This window comes from Mytilus galloprovincialis, chromosome 2 (genome assembly GCF_965363235.1).
Source record: "Mytilus galloprovincialis chromosome 2, xbMytGall1.hap1.1, whole genome shotgun sequence".
Classification (NCBI taxonomy): Eukaryota; Metazoa; Mollusca; class Bivalvia; order Mytilida; family Mytilidae; genus Mytilus; species Mytilus galloprovincialis.
Window position 1 is genome coordinate 108,761,559 of NC_134839.1, and position 17,161 is coordinate 108,778,719.

The window sequence follows — 17,161 nt, forward strand, 5'->3', positions numbered from 1 at the left end:
GACTCATTACTGATATGGAGATATAACTTAGGGGGGTTACTTACCTTCTATTAGCTTTGTCCTGAGGAGGTGTTGGGGGCTTGGCAATGAAGTAGTCTGCACTAATACTATAATGAGCAGAGATAGCAGACTCATTACTGATATGGAGATATAACTTAGGGGGGTTACTAACCTTCTATTAGCTTTGTCCTGAGGAGGTGTTGGGGGCTTGGCAATGAAGTAGTCTGCACTAATACTATAATGAGCAGAGATAGCCAACTCATTACTGATATGGAGATATAACTATGGGGGGTTACTAACCTTCTATTAGCTTTGTCCTGAGGAGGTGTGGGGGGTTTGGCAATGAAGTAGTCTGCACTAATACTATAATGAGCAGAGATAGCAGACTCATTACTGATATGGAGATATAACTTAGGGGGGTTACTAACCTTCTATTAGCTTTGTCCTGAGGAGGTGTTGGGGGCTTGGCAATGAAGTAGTCTGCACTAATACTATAATGAGCAGAGATAGCAGACTCATTACTGATATGGAGATATAACTTAGGGGGGTTACTAACCTTCTATTAGCTTTGTCCTGAGGAGGTGTCGGGGGTTTGGCAATGAAGTAGTCTGCACTAATACTATAATGAGCAGAGATAGCAGACTCATTACTGATATGGAGATATAACTTAGGGGGGTTACTAACCTTCTATTAGCTTTGTCCTGAGGAGGTGTTGGGGGCTTGGCAATGAAGTAGTCTGCACTAATACTATAATGAGCCGAGATAGCCGACTCATTACTTATATGGAGGTATAATTTAGGTGTTGTACCAATCAACACTTCACCAAAGTCTAGCTTCTCTGCAGATCTGCAAAAAATATGTTAAACAATCAATGATGGGCTCTATCATTGTATTGTTTGTAAAAGTTATTCCATAATGGTGATTCAATTGGGCTGATTATATGACTAAAATATCAACAAAGAAGGAATCATTAATACATTTCTATCAACAAATTAAATACAAAGAAGAAAAATATGTTTGCTCAAAAACTGTAAAAGAAATGAGTTTATGTTGCTCCCTATTTACAGTGGGTACATTTATTTTATAGATCAATGGCGATCAACATGTCACATGACATGGCAGTATGTGCAGCTAAATGAAAAATATGGTCAATAACTGTGTAACACATTAAATATCATTGCATTTTGACTGCTCAAATGGAGATTAACCTTAATAACTTTGACTCTGTGGACATTCTGTACAAACCTAAATATAGTGGAAGGAGGTATGTTATTAAGTAGCTTACTGAGTGTTAGTTCCATCTGTGGACATTCTGTATGAAGCTGATAGTCCTTTAACATCAGCAAACAGTCCTAGGTATAGTGGAGATTCTATTCCTTCAACAAAGCATGGTATTCTAAGGTCTGAAAACTCTCCCTAAAATATGAAGAACTAACATTGCACAATACTTTCTAAGACTTTTTATGCAAAATAAACACACAAGACAGTTCTTTTGAAAACAAGAAATTTGAATTGAAGCTTAAAATCTTCATATTTTCAGTCAATGCTTGATTTTTCTTTTTAATTTAAATTGTGTGATAATATCCCTAATGTACATGATTAACACAATTGAAGATTGGTAAGGTAATGAGAGCTGTCTTCTTTGTCAAGAAAACATGGCTAAAAATGTAAGCAAAACTGGTGAAATCATTATATTCTTATATTTCTGAATTCTGTTTTGTCTGGCTGCTGTATGCCAACTTGAATTTGTGTAAAAAAAACTATGGATCACACTTGACTGAAGTTTTGATACTTACACTCCTATTAGCTCTAAAGTTTACAGTGATGGCTTTCTCTTCCCTTGGATTTATACAACCAGTCATTGGGTCAAGCTCAATCTCACAGTCTTTGGCATGTTCTCCTTCAACCTTAAATAAGTATACCATTATTAACTACTAAAGATTCTTATAGAAAACAGACATCAGTTTATAAAATATTTAACTAAAGTCAAACCAAATCTGTTTAAACTGAATTCAATAGTAAAGGGATTGACTTGACATTTATAAAAAAAATAAAAAGTAAAGAACCTTTACAATAATTCTAAAATTTATTTTTACGTTTTCTTCCACAGCCAAAGACATAAATGTAAAAGCTACATGTTTTAGGTGTACTCACCTGACCCCATTTAAACTCTGTAGCAAGAAGTGTTTGATTAACAAGTACAGCCTGGTACCTAACTGGTACCTGTTTATAAACATCCTCCATACAAATCTCACAAGATGACAAACATACCAGAGGGGACTGTACTTCTCCAATGGCAGATATATTACTAAATATCAAAGCATAAATGAAGTAAAAAAAAAACAGAAATCTCTACACACTCATTTTATATATATATAAATTTATTTCTGATGATTCATACTTCATATTAATATTATCATTCATAAAACTTTAAATAACATGAAAATTCAAATATGTAGTTTAATGTTACAACAGATGCTTGACAATGTATATATTATTTTAACATGATTGAAAGTTTCAAAGTTGTTATTCAATGTGTTCTGTGTACATATAGAAGGTAAGCTTTTCTAAAACCATCTGATTTCAGCATTTTAAGTATTTAAATTTCTGCAGATCATCTACTCTAGATTTTAACAAAACTATGTGTTGCCTTTAGTATACCACATATAAGTTAAAATTAAATAGCTTACCATTCATTTCCATCCTCAACAGTGACTTCAAAAACTCTCTTGACTGACTTGATAGTTGTTGGAGTGAATTTGATAGACACTTTCGTCTTAGCCAATGGTTGAACTTCTCCACTTGATGGTGTAAATGTAAACTCACTTACAGCCTTAAAACAGACAAATACACAATTTGTTAAAATAGAAACAGCTTCCTTATATGACTTTTTGTATCATTTTAAATAGGTAACTTGTAACTATTCAAGAACGAAAAAAAAATCATTTTTTTTAAATTGTTGTATGAAGTTAAGGAGGCTCGAGGGTACAAAAATGTCAGCAAAATTTAAAAAAAAAGTGTTTTTATAACAAATTTTATCTATTACACTATTACTTGTTACCTCATGATATGGTACAAAAATCAACCATGAAAATCAATTTGTTCTGTTCCCAAATGTCTTTTAAAATATTAATATCGTTGAAAAAGTTCCAAATTATCTCCCTTTGGACAAAAATGTAATTTTTTGGCATTAAAGTTAAAATATCTTTTTTAACTCATTGGTGACCTATATTTTTTATTATATTTTTTAAATAACCTGTACTGAAACTAAACAATTCTAAAATTTAAGTGATTTCTGTGATTAATTTCTTTTTTTATTTTGATATAACCTATATTTCTCCCATTAGTTCAACAGAACAAAAATGCATGTTTCTTTCAAAGGCAGATTGTAAGCTAAAATGAACAGTGACCCCATGTTTTTATTTCATTTTTCTATTAAGTATAAGATAAAGTTCATTTATGGAAAAAAATAGAGAAATCCTATATTTAAAAAAAATATGGATTTTTACCCGTGAGCCCCCTTAAGGGAGTAAGGTAATGAAAACATAAATATGATATACAACAAAATGAATTTCCCTATTTTAGGTCTTAAAATTATATATTATTGATTCATACTTCATATTAATATTATCATTCATAAAAATTTACATTACTTGAAGATTTACTAAGCATGCATAGGTTTAAATAATTTTTTTAAATTGGTACGCACCTCTCTATTCTAAAAAGTGTTGCCTTTTGTAAAAAGTTTTAATTAAATAGCTTACCATTTATTTTAACCTAAAACCCACCATCAACTCTTAAAACAAGAATCCCATGTGAATTATTACAGGCAATCTTTAATGAACTTACCATTGGATCGTCAGATGATGAGAACACAGGACTATCTTGTATGCTCCATTTGGTAATTATTTGTGATTTATTCATCAGTGTTATTTCCTTAGTAATACTCTGGCCAAGTCGGATCAGTCCAAAATTAATATCAGGCTCTTCAATTTGCAGTTCTGGTCCCTGAAAATTACATACAAATTAGTTGCATCATAAAAGAGTATACATTGTTATAGTTTAATGAATTTTGAGACCAGAAAAATTAAACTCTTTTAAAAATTACAGTTACGAACAAAACAATAATTCCCTTTTCAGCTTTAATATTTAATTGCAGTGTAATAGGAGTTTTTACTGCTATTCAAAAGACAAACTGGCTGTTATAAAAATGTTATTTTAAATAAATATTCCTTTGATTTTTATCAATTTCAAAAATTCTTTGTTATCATGTATTACTGATATTTAAATGATCATGTATAACTGCTCCAGTTAACACTATCATGTCAACTTTAAGAATACAGCCTATCACTTATTTGACTATATTGTTATAACCTTGAAATCAGCCTCTACATGAAGGTGTAATGGTTCGTCCAGATTCATGACATAACAGTAGAGATTGTCAATGACTTTCCCCGGCTCAGCACCTGTTATACTGATCTCCATATCCATAGCCATTCCAGGATCTGTATGAAAAAAATCATAGATCAAGTACATTAATTGGTTTATTACTCTCTAATGACTTTTCAATGTTCTGATTTTACGTTTACCTAAATTTTTCACTGTACAGGTGTGGTATCTAGCATAGATTTTTTCTCAAATAGGTGTTTTAATTTTTTAGAAAGTTTAGAGCTTTTGCTTCCTATTGCAAACCAAAATCTACCTTTCATGTGAAGAACAGCAATAAAGCACTGTTTTTTTTTGCCTTTACTCTTGTCGAGTTTTATTAAAAAAATTTTTTGGCAAGAGTGTAAACACCATATTCAATCTTTCCCCTCCCCCTCCAACCCTTAAAAAACAAGAATGTGTCCAAAGTACACAGATGCCCCATCTGCACTATCATTCTCTATGTGCAGTGAACTGTAAAAATGGTGTAAAAACTGAAATTTGGCATTAGAATTAGAAATATCATATCATAGCTATAGGGAACATGTGTACTAAGTTTCAAGATTGGACTTCAACTTCATCAAAAACTACCTCAACCAAAAACTTTTACCAAAACCAGGACAGACGGACAAATGAATCAAATGGATGAACAGACGCACACACCAGAAAACATATTACCCATAAATGGGGCATAAAAAAGATCAAGCATATCAAAACTGAACTCTTGTTTCTTTTAATATAATCTATATTTTATTCTAATCTTCATGTAACAGAAGTATTTCCAGAAGTATTTTAAAAACTTTAAAATATAAAAGGTGAGCTCAAGTTATCAATATGTCAAAAATCCTCTTACTGTGACAGACATACTTAGTTAACATTTTTAATACAGATAGTACTTAATTATTCTATGAAACAGAACATTTACAAACAGCTTTTAATAAGGATAATAAGATTAAGAAAATATCAAAACATTATTCAAACATTTGTAATGACATTGTTTCTAAGAATGTATAAAATAAGATAAATAGATTTAAGTTCTTACCAAGTTCGCCAAAAGGTGGCTCTACTTCTAGTATATGTTTTTCATTACACGGCTGCCATGTAAAAGTTACAGTTGATCTGCTATGATTGGCCATCTGTAGAACAAAATTCATCTTTATAAAATGTTAAAATTAATAACTCAGAAATATTACCTGCATGGATGTGTTCGACTGTATGGTAATAAACAGATTTTTCCCTTATAAATCATCCATTATGAACACTACTAAATAAAGAATCAAAAACCTTCATCTATCTTCATCTATTTGTTTTTAAAGTATATTGAGATAACTTTTTATACTGATAAACTTACAGCAAATAGTTTTTTGACCGTAGTTCCGACCAAGTTTTGACCTGGTATATAAATAGCATAGGGATGAAGAACAACGTTCAGTGGAATACTGCTCCCCTTCACTTCTATTTCTAATGCTGTGTAATCTCTACTCTCTTTCACTGAAATCACATAAACAATCACATTAATATTTTCAATACAAACATTCAATATTCTACCTCTGGACGTTAAATTAAATACATGTGTATTTGTATGACAGGGTCTCTTGACATACAAACCTTAAATATTTGTTTGCATGGAGTCAATTATTTTAAAAGCTTACATTTAATATTTAATTCTACAGGCTAAAGAATGAAATTTTATCACACTCCATAAAAAAGAGGAAAACAAAAGAGAAAGTTAAAGTCTGTATCTTACCATCTGTATTCAAGATTATTTCTGAAACACTGTCATCTAAGTTTTCCTCCTCCCCATGTTCAGAGCTACCAGCCTTTGATGATTTAGCAGATCCACCTTCACTGAAGGGAGGAACTTGTTGTAACTGCATGTGTAATACGCTGTGGAACTCATTCACCTGCAAAATTATGGAAGTTATGATACATTTTAAAAAATCTTTAATCTAGTACACAAAAAAAAATAATCTTAAACAATTAACCCATTCACAGATTTTTAACCCTTACCATGGATGGGCTGTACTATTACGACTGTACCCAAAACACTGTCATTTGGCGCCAATGGTGCTCCATACATTTGGAGGTCAACGTAATGCCATTTATTACGAAGTGTATGCATGTTTCCTCAATCTAATACTATGTATTGTCATGTTTCTCAGTTTTAATGTTCAGTTTACTTACTATGGGTGGAGCAAATGTGATTTTGAATTCGATCTGTCCAATATTTACTATGGGTGGAGCAAATGTGAATTTGAATTCTATTTGTCCAATACTTACTATGGGTGGAGCAAGTGTGAATTTGAATTCTATTTGTCCAATACTTACTATGGGTGGGGCAAATGTGATTTTGAATTCTATTTGTCCAATACTTACTATGGGTGGAGCAAATGTGATTTTGAATTCGATTTGTCCAATACTTACTATGGGTGGAGCAAATGTGAATTTGAATTCGATCTGTCTAATACTTACTATGGGTGGAGCAAATGTGATTTTGAATTCGATCTGTCTTATACTTACTATGGGTGGAGCAAATGTGAATTTGAATTCTATTTGTCCAATACTTACTATGGGTGGAGCAAATGTGAATTTGAATTCTATTTGTCCAATACTTACTATGGGTGGAGCAAATGTGATTTTGAATTCTATTTGTCCAATACTTACTATGGGTGGAGCAAATGTGAATTTGAATTCTATCTGACCAATACTTACTATGGGTGGAGCAAATGTGATTTTGAATTCGATTTGTCTAGTACTTACTATGGGTGGAGCAAATGTGATTTTGAATTCGATTTGTCTAGTACTTACTATGGGTGGAGCAAATGTGATTTTGAATTCTATTTGTCCAATACTTACTATGGGTGGGGCAAATGTGATTTTGAATTCTATTTGTCCAATACTTACTATGGGTGGAGCAAATGTGATTTTGAATTCGATTTGTCCAATACTTACTATGGGTGGAGCAAATGTGATTTTGAATTCGATTTGTCTAGTACTTACTATGGGTGGAGCAAATGTGAATTTGAATTCTATTTGTCCAATACTTACTATGGGTGGAGAAAATGTGAATTTGAATTCTGTCTGTCCAATACTTACTATGGGTGGAGCAAATGTGAATTTGAATTCTATTTGTCCAATGCTTACTATGGGTGGAGCAAATGTGAATTTGAATTCTATCTGTCCAATATTTACTATGGGTGGAGCAAATGTGATTTTGAATTCTATTTGTCCAATATTTACTATGGGTGGAGCAAATGTGAATTTGAATTCTATTTGTCCAATACTTACTATGGGTGGAGCAAATGTGAATTTGAATTCTATCTGTCCAATATTTACTATGGGTGGAGCAAATGTGATTTTGAATTCTATCTGTCCAATACTTACTATGGGTGGAGCAAATGTGATTTTGAATTCTATCTGTCCAATACTTACTATGGGTGGAGCAAATGTGATTTTGAATTTGATCTGTCCAATACTTACTATGGGTGGAGCAAATGTGATTTTGAATTCTATCTGTCCTGCTGGAGGTAGGGTACCATTAGGAGGATGTACACTAAAGACAGAATCTACATCTGGTACCCTGTCTATCTTCCTACCCTCCATCTCCTCTGGCTCAGACATATCAGGTTTATAAATATTCCATTGGAATGGTAATGACACATTTCTGAAAAAAACAGTTTTGCTTCATTTAAAAAATATGCTGAAACACTTCTAACAATCTGAATCGATCAAAAGCTGATAAAATCAAAAGTTGTTTGTCATAAAGAATATGTTTGATCCATAATTTGAATTTCGTTAGGTTTGTTATAACTTCTCAGCATTTTTATTCTGCCTGAAGCACCAATAAGTTGTTAACAAAAACAACACTGAAAACTAGCATATTTGGTTATGTTATCATTAACTTTGAATGTATTTCAGTAAGCGGTGACATAACATAAAATTGATATCAAGGATTTTGAATCATTGCCTCCGTCAGTATATGTAAATAAAATTTCATTCTGTGTAGTGAAAAACTTACGTGGGATTTTTAACAATGATGGCCCTATCAGTGTATGTAAATGGATTGAGATCATCAAATCTAATCAGATGTTGGGCAGTATTATCTGTTAACTCTCCTGGTACTGGATCTGACGTTCCTCTTTCTACTGATACCAACTCAACACCAGCTTTCTGGGACTCTCCTGTAAAAAGGTATAAATTACACAAATTACCAATAAATCTGAAAAAAAAGGAAAATATTTTTTTTTACCAAACTCCAATTAAATTCAAATTAGAAAGTCTGTAAATCAAATGGTAAAATAAAATATCAAACAAATCAAACAAATGGCAATAAGCAATTCATCTTTCAGTATATACAGCACCATTATTTTAACTGAATATGGCATCACTTGTTTGAGAAATACTCAACACATGCCAAATTCATGTCCTAAATAACAAGTGATATATGTCAGTAACTTGTGATAATTGGTATTCTACAACATTTCCCCACATTATTTGACTGTATGGTATGAGATAAAACCGGTGTCATATGGTATTTTGAACCCCATGGTAAATTGACCCCAGGGTCAAAATACCGCTATGGTAAATTGAACCCCCCCTGCATGGAAAATTGAACCCCCCTGTTTTATTCATCCTAGATGATTATTAGAACATTTTACATTATTCTAAAGCTTATCATGAATAAAAAATCATTCATAAAAGAAGGGGAGGTATGCATTAAAATCAAATTGAAACAAAATGTTTTTTATTTTATGTCCTTCGTATTACATTTTCCCCTCATGTTTTTATTTGATTTATGAACATATCTATTGTAAAGGAACACAAACCTTGTAGCATAAAATGGCTAACATTGCAGTTGTCACAGACTAAAGTCATTTCTTGTGTGAAGCTTCTGACAGACTTAGGACTGAAGATAACCTCAATTACCCCACTCTCTCCCTTCATTAACTCTACAACCGATGGTCTGACATTAAATGGTGGCATAGCTACTGCACCATTTGTTACAACAGACTGTAAAACACATTCATAAATATATAATACATTTGTTACAAATAAACACAATTTCCCACATTTTTTCTATAAAAATTTTTAAGTTTAGTTTAAATAAAATACAAGCTTATAATGACCAATAACATACCATGCCTGGTGTTTCAACAAATTATATTTATTTCTCTCCGCAGTCAGTCCAAACACCTTGATTGGAGGAAGGTGTTATTGGTTAAACTAGTAAATGCAGTAAAAGATCAAAGGACTAATTATCAGTTAAAATACAGGTTAGTTAGTTGAATTTAGTTTTGTTGATTACATTTTAAATGATATTTTCATGTCCACCAAAAAGACATATTTAGAGCATATAAAAGTCCAGTTTCACATGTGAATCTAACAAAATAATTACATGGTGTTAGTGCATATACATATATAGTTTGAGGAAAAGTGGGGTTTTCCCTTTCCACATAAATAATAGTGTATGGTGACACCCTTGGGTAAACATGCATTTACAATTCTTCAAACTTAAAACTACCAGCACATCATGCAAGGTAAGTGCAGCAGGTAAAATCATTCCAGTGTGGCAAGCATGTTTTTACTGTAACCCACCATACTATGTGATAGTTTCCTATCATTCCAGTGTGGCAAGCTTGTTTTTACTGTAGCCCACCATACTATGTGATAATGGCAAGACAAAGCATGCTTTTACTGTAGCCCACCATACTATGTGATGGTTTCCTCTAATCACGACATTCACTTACTGATTTAGAGCTACCAAACTTCTTATGACCAAAAACCCATGAATTTATTTGCTACAAAACGATCAAGTCATTAAACGGATAATCATAGAATAGAACAGCAAAAGTGGTAAAGAATTCTACCTCAAATATCTATATAAATTCTCAAGATTATATCAATAAAACAAATGGTACCATTTGGACATTGAAACTTTTGATGATGTATATAAATTCCCATCAAACCTGAATTTTTCATATGATTACAGATGTATGAATAAAAATTCAAAATCAAAAAACAAAACAAAAAATAAATTGAATGATCAAGGAATCATCCATTTGAATTATAACCAAAATACTTTTACAATGAATTCTTTAAAATGTACCTGAAAATAGATATAAATGACTTAAATTATATATGTATACATTTAACTTTAAAAGTACAACTAAGAAAATGTATAATGCTTAATTCTGTGTAATCTACTTATCTCCTCAACTGTTCATTATATCTGGACTAATACAAAAATGATGAACTAACCTTGAAGTTATGTGCCGGCCAGGAGTTTCTGTTCAATACACAAAATCTTCCATTACCACCATGGTTCTTAACAATAAACTGTGCCACATGGTAGCCACCCACTAGACAGTAACCAACATCTAACACCTTCGGTACTATAAAACAAATAAATCAATTGAATCTATTATGATAGGAACTAAAAGACACGTATGTTTTGGCTGTAACCCTCTGATCTTTAAAATAGCCCCTTTACCTAAGCATAACAGTAAGTTCAACATATATATACATTTTTATAATTCATTTTTAAACACTATTTTGTATTTAGGATAGTTATTTATTCAAGTATTTTCAATGTAATATATCTTAAAAATTACTGTATAATTGATACTAGATATATATATGTGTATGGTCGGAAACAAGCCCTTTTAATAGACCACTTTCGAGTTCTTCCTTCACTGGAAAAAAACTAGTCAATTATGCACGCCTTTCTGATGTCATTTACCAGATAGAGGGGATTGCCTGTATCCCTGCACTATTAATGTTCATCAAGGGTCTTAGTGATAGTCATTGTGTAGGATCAACTAGAAATAATGTTTGTTCTGTAGGTTCTCAATCACAATTCCCTAATGATAGCAGTGCTGATTGTCAATTATGATAATTCAACTTGCAGAATAATTCGTGCAATATAGCATCATAGTTTTCCAACCACTCTCTCAACATGGGAACAGAAGTGACGATGCTCCTAAACACGTGAATGATGTTCACTAAAATCAAAGTATTTGATGTAAATGCATTGAACTCGAAAAGTTGTCTATTGGATTTAATCAAGTATTCATATTCATATACAACTGTAGACAGACATAAGTTCTATAACTGTAACATCTCATACAACTGTAGACAGACATAAGTTCTATAACTATAACATCTTATACAACTGTAGACAGACATAAGTTCTATAACTGTAACATCTTATACAACTGTAGACAGACATAAGTTCTATAACTGTTACATCTTATACAACTGTAGACAGACATAAGTTCTATAACTGTAACATCTTATACAACTGTAGACAGACATAAGTTCTATAACTGTTACATCTTATACAACTGTAGACAGACATAAGTTCTATAACTGTTACATCTTATACAACTGTGACTTCAACTGTAGACAGACATATTAAGTTCTATAACTGCAACACCTTAAGTTCACAGATCTAGAAGTGTTTTACTATTATTTTACAACGTTTGATGAATTCATCATTATATTACAACGTTTGATGAATTCACCATTATATTAAAACGTTTGATGAATTCACCATTAAATTACAATGTTTGATGAATTCACTATTATATTAAAAATGTTTGATGAATTCACCATTATATTAAAACGTTTGATGAATTCACCATTATATTACAATGTTTGATGAATTCACCATTATATTACAATATTTGATGAAGTCACCATTATATTACAATATTTGATGAATTCAGCATTATATTATAACGTTTGATAAATTCACCATTATATAACAACATTTGATGAATTTACCATTATATTACAACGTTTGATGAATTCACCATTATATTACAATGTTTGATGAATTCACCATTATATTACAATATTTGATGAAGTCACCATTATATTACAATATTTGATGAATTCAGCATTATATTATAACGTTTGATAAATTCACCATTATATTAACAACATTTGATGAATTTACCATTATATTACGTTTGATGAATTCAGCATTATATTACGTTTGATGAATTTTCCATTATTTTACAACGTTTGATGAATTCAGCAACTTTAGATGATTTTCTGGAATAGCAGTCTATTTCACATATACATACCATACAAGAAACAACTTTAAAACTAGTAAATCTTACAAATGTTTTGAGTTTGTTGTAAACAGTCGGTTATGTTAAGAAACGTTGCTGATTAAAAGGTAAGGATCTACATACTGTGTAAATGTCTTTTAGTTTACATTGTGACTTATAGTTGATGTACATACATGTAAGCTTTGGAGGTTCTCTTCTTCCTTGAAGTGGGACTAAAATTGGTGCTGAGGATTGGGTTTGGATTCTGATCACATCATCATAGTCCTTTAACGAGTCTGGGGCAAACCTTATAGCGTAGTGACAACTCATTCCAGGGGCTACCAAACCATGCTCTCCTGGAAACTGACCTGTAAACATACAAGTAACAAAATCTCTTAGACACTTATACATGTGATATAATATACCAAAAAATGTGAAGATGTGGGAATTCTTGATTATTGTATTTAATATAATTAATATACTGATATTATATCTGTCATCTTTAAATGAATATAACTCAGAAAAGATAAGAGACAACAGGAAAATTACAATATAAGACAATTATACAGACCGACTACTTACAACAAGTTTGTATAAATATGATTAATATACTGATATTATATCTGTCATCTTTAACATTTTTGGATTATTCTATCTTTTCTCTGATTTAGATTTATTAAAAATAATTATGAAGTAGTTTGTTCAATGAAAAGGGAAAATTAATTCCATAATGAGGCAACAAGAGGTATTTGGAAAAGTGAAGAAAATTTATGGTGTTCTTTTAAATTTATAGATAACGTGTATGAATTTCATCCTAGTGTAAAAATAATATTGCAGCAAGACCTGGTATAACCAATAAAAATCCTTGCTTGGTTTCAATTGAATGGTCAAAACAATTCAATTTGCATACCTTCTATTACAGGTACCTCAAAATAAGAACAAACACATTGAACTTAATAATCACTTGTAAAACAGACTTTATACAGGTTAACTATGACTTACCAAGTCCGACAGAGAAGTAAGAAGTTGTTGGTGGCAATGCTCTACACTGTCTTAACACAGCTGATACATTCTTAAGTTCCAAGGTCAACTGTAAATATAACATGTCATATAAGAACTTTGTTGTGACCTTACACATTTGACATTGAAAAAGTGAAAAATTATTACTTTTAACATTTTTTTTTTTTCAGATAGAAACATCCTCTATTGGTAGGAAAACAAAATTGTTAGAATATTCCCAAAGATCACCTATTCAGGAGCAGAGACAATAATCCCAATTATAAGTGAATCCTTTGTGCATGTATTGCTAAATGTATTATATTTGAAAGTATAAGAACAGTTCCATATGGGCTTCTTACTTATAACTACATCACTGTCATCAGCCTGAAAAAGGGATAGATTTTATGTTAGTCTATTTCTCTAGAAATGTTTTACCTTTTTCTGCCTTTGTTCATGATTTCATATGTAAAGCCAACTATCTCCCGCTGAAATCTTTGTTAAAAAATACAAGAGTGCACACGCTGAAATGTCTCGCCTTCTATACTAATCATTGATATTATGTTGATAGTCCTAAGTATAAAGCTAATCTTTATTACAACTGTCACATAAACTTAACATTAACCAAGATAACTAAACAAAGACCAATGAACCTTGAAAAAGAGGTCCAGGTCAGATGAACCATGCCAGGCAGACAGGTACAGCTAACAATGCTTCTATACAACATATATAGTTGACACATTACTTATAGCTTAAGAAAAATAGACCAAAACACAAAAACTTAACACTGTGCAATGAACCGTGAAAATGAGGTCACGGTTAAATAAAACCTGCTCGACTGACATAAAGATCATAAAATATTTCCATACACCAAATATAGTTGACCTATGGCATATAGCATTAGATAAAAAGACCAAAACTCAAAAACTTAACTTTGACCACTGAACCATGAAAATGAGGTCAAGGTCACATGACATCTGCCCGCTAGAAATGTATACTTAACAAACATTCCATACAACAAATATAGTAGACCTATTGCATATGGTATGAGAAAAACAGACCAAAACACAAAAATTTAACTATAACCACTGAACCATGAAAATGAGGTCAAGGTCAGATGACACCTGCCAGTTGGACATGTACACCTTACAGTCCTTCCATACACCAAATATACTAGCCCTATTGCTTATAGTATCTGAGATATGGACTTGACCACCAAAACTTAACCTTGTTCACTGATCCATGAAATGAGGTCGAGGTCAAGTGAAAACTGTCTGACAGACACGAGGACCTTGCAAGGTACGCACATATCAAATATAGTTATCCTATTACTTATAATAAGAGAGAATTCAACATTACAAAAAATTTGAACTTTTTTTTCAAGTGGTCACTGAACCATGAAAATGAGGTCAAGGACATTGGACATGTGACTGACGGAAACTTCGTAACATGAAGCATCTATATACAAAGTATGAAGCATCCAGGTCTTCCACCTTCTAAAATATAAAGCTTTTAAGAAGTGAGCTAACGCCGCCGCCGTAGCCGCCGCCAGATCACTATCCCTATGTCGAGCTTTCTGCAACAAAAGTTGCAGGCTCGACAAAAAAATAAAATGGTATTCAGAGACTATTTCAACAAAAATATTTGTGGGTGGAAGGTGGCGCCAGTTAATTTTTCAGAAATCCAATTTCCAAATTATGGGAAAAAATTAGGTTTTAATGAAATTCACCTACATTTATGATGTTACAAATACAAAGCCAACCTTATAAGCCAATTCCTTTTACTTATCATTACCAATTTGTTTATAATGAAAAATCGATCAGTGATCTAATATCAATTTCAATAGACATCCCCCCCCCCCCCGTGTTTTTTTTTTTACATATACATGAATGATTAATTTTAATATTAATGTTAAGACTTACTTCATACACCTGTCCAGACTTGTAGTTCGTAAACTTTACAATAGGTGGTGACAACAAGAAGATCAGGGATGGCTCCTTTTTCCTAAAATATTTTCAAATATTGTTATACTTCTTCAAACTTATGAATTCATATAAATTTTCAAATTTAAGAAATAAAATAAAATACCTCAATTATTTGTTTTTGTTTTTCATGATCCAATTGTATTTAAATAATTACTGACACACACTGTATGAATGACTTGATTTGAAACTTTTGCTAAGCTACTAACATTTGTCCACTATCCTGTCAAGGGCTAATAAATAGCAGTCTAATTTACAAATTTTTATGGAAATTAAAACAAGTGATAAAAAACTGCTGATTATATACGACAAAGCTAATGATTAATATGTACAAAATGAGTAAACGTGTTGTGAGATTCATTATTATTTGAGGGATACACATTTTTATGGATTCTGAGGGTAAAGGTAAAACACAAATTTATAAAAGATTAAAATTTTCTATAGGCTTGTATGCATGTAGACTATGACAAAATCCCAAAATCAAATATCCAAGAAAGTACAATTTTCCTTTATCTGCGATAATTGTTACCCACAAAAATAATGATCCTACAGTGCAGAAATAGTATTTAATGTTCAGTAAGTAGAGTCTAGAGACAGCAGGACAGTGTTACATATCCTTCTTTTCTTTTGACAGCAGGAAAGAGATTCTGGGTTTCATAACTTACTTTTCATCCCCAAGATCTGGTTTAATGCCAACTTGTTTAGAGACAGGGTTATAGCCCTTGATTAAAGTTCTACCACCAAGTGTTGCTGATGGAGGTACAAAGCGAGGATTTCTTTTATAATTGACTTTAGACTGTAACGTAGCCAGATCCTGTCTGTCCTGTTCCCTTTGCTCCTCTGACATATATATCTTCCATCCATGCTCTCTTTTTGTCCTTGTCTGAATGAAATATCATTTTACTTTTATTTCAAAGGTATATCATTTTAGTTTTACAAATAAAAAACTGCACAATTTGCAAAATATGGATTGAATATTTGACATCTGCATTCTATCTAACCACTTGTCTCTTTTATGTATAGTTATAACATTTATATGACCACTTCAAAATTTACAATCAAAATGATACAATAGATTTTTAATAGAAAAGAAAATATTTTTGACATGATTACTAATAAACAATTGACACAGAGAAAGTCTGGGGTATATCTTTGTAATAAAGTCATTAACTGATATATATATATATATGTATATTTATACTCCATAATGTCACAGCTGATATAAATTCCTTAGTGCACATTTTTAATAATTCAAACATTTATTCACTCACAACTTCTTCCATGTCTGGTCTGGATGATTCCGGTCCTCCCTCCTGGAAATCTTCAGAAAGGAAGGTTGGTCCTTCTAGGTCTTCCAAGTCGGTTCTCTGTGGGGGAAACGGTGAATGATCCCTCATCTCAGACATCCTGGTATGTTGTTGTGAGGATACAGTTACTCGTGCATAACTAGGAATCTTTGGAGCTGTAGTATATATATATGAAATGGTACTTAACACTGAACAGTTAAACCTTTAATCATGTTGTCATATTTATTTCATTTTGAATCTTTAGCGTATGTATTTGCTTATTCTTTTTTTGTAAGTAAATTGGTCTACTCAACTATAAAAGGTTGTTCTCTCGCCTTTTTCATTTATCAAGATAAATTCACACTGAATAACCAGTTGGACAGGTATATTATTGAAACAATTTGCATGTAGCAAC

The 17,161-nt window shown here is 31.7% G+C and overlaps 1 protein-coding gene across 1 annotated transcript in view; it reads right to left on the bottom strand.

Annotated features, from left to right (window-relative positions):
* Window positions 1–17,161, bottom strand: part of LOC143065336 (deleted in lung and esophageal cancer protein 1-like) — a 47,596-nt gene that overhangs the window by 24,338 nt on the left and 6,097 nt on the right. Inside the window, exons 5-23 of the mRNA XM_076238862.1 lie at window positions 16,732–16,922; window positions 16,126–16,343; window positions 15,401–15,482; window positions 13,485–13,572; window positions 12,677–12,850; window positions 10,684–10,817; window positions 9,252–9,435; window positions 8,444–8,606; window positions 7,906–8,089; window positions 6,173–6,329; window positions 5,777–5,916; window positions 5,468–5,561; window positions 4,375–4,505; window positions 3,850–4,008; window positions 2,691–2,833; window positions 2,155–2,308; window positions 1,797–1,907; window positions 1,286–1,416; window positions 685–846 (exon numbers count right to left, since the gene is read on the bottom strand). Coding sequence (XP_076094977.1) covers window positions 685–846; window positions 1,286–1,416; window positions 1,797–1,907; window positions 2,155–2,308; window positions 2,691–2,833; window positions 3,850–4,008; window positions 4,375–4,505; window positions 5,468–5,561; window positions 5,777–5,916; window positions 6,173–6,329; window positions 7,906–8,089; window positions 8,444–8,606; window positions 9,252–9,435; window positions 10,684–10,817; window positions 12,677–12,850; window positions 13,485–13,572; window positions 15,401–15,482; window positions 16,126–16,343; window positions 16,732–16,922 — 2,800 coding nt within the window. The remainder of the gene's footprint in view (window positions 1–684; window positions 847–1,285; window positions 1,417–1,796; window positions 1,908–2,154; window positions 2,309–2,690; window positions 2,834–3,849; window positions 4,009–4,374; window positions 4,506–5,467; window positions 5,562–5,776; window positions 5,917–6,172; window positions 6,330–7,905; window positions 8,090–8,443; window positions 8,607–9,251; window positions 9,436–10,683; window positions 10,818–12,676; window positions 12,851–13,484; window positions 13,573–15,400; window positions 15,483–16,125; window positions 16,344–16,731; window positions 16,923–17,161) is intronic.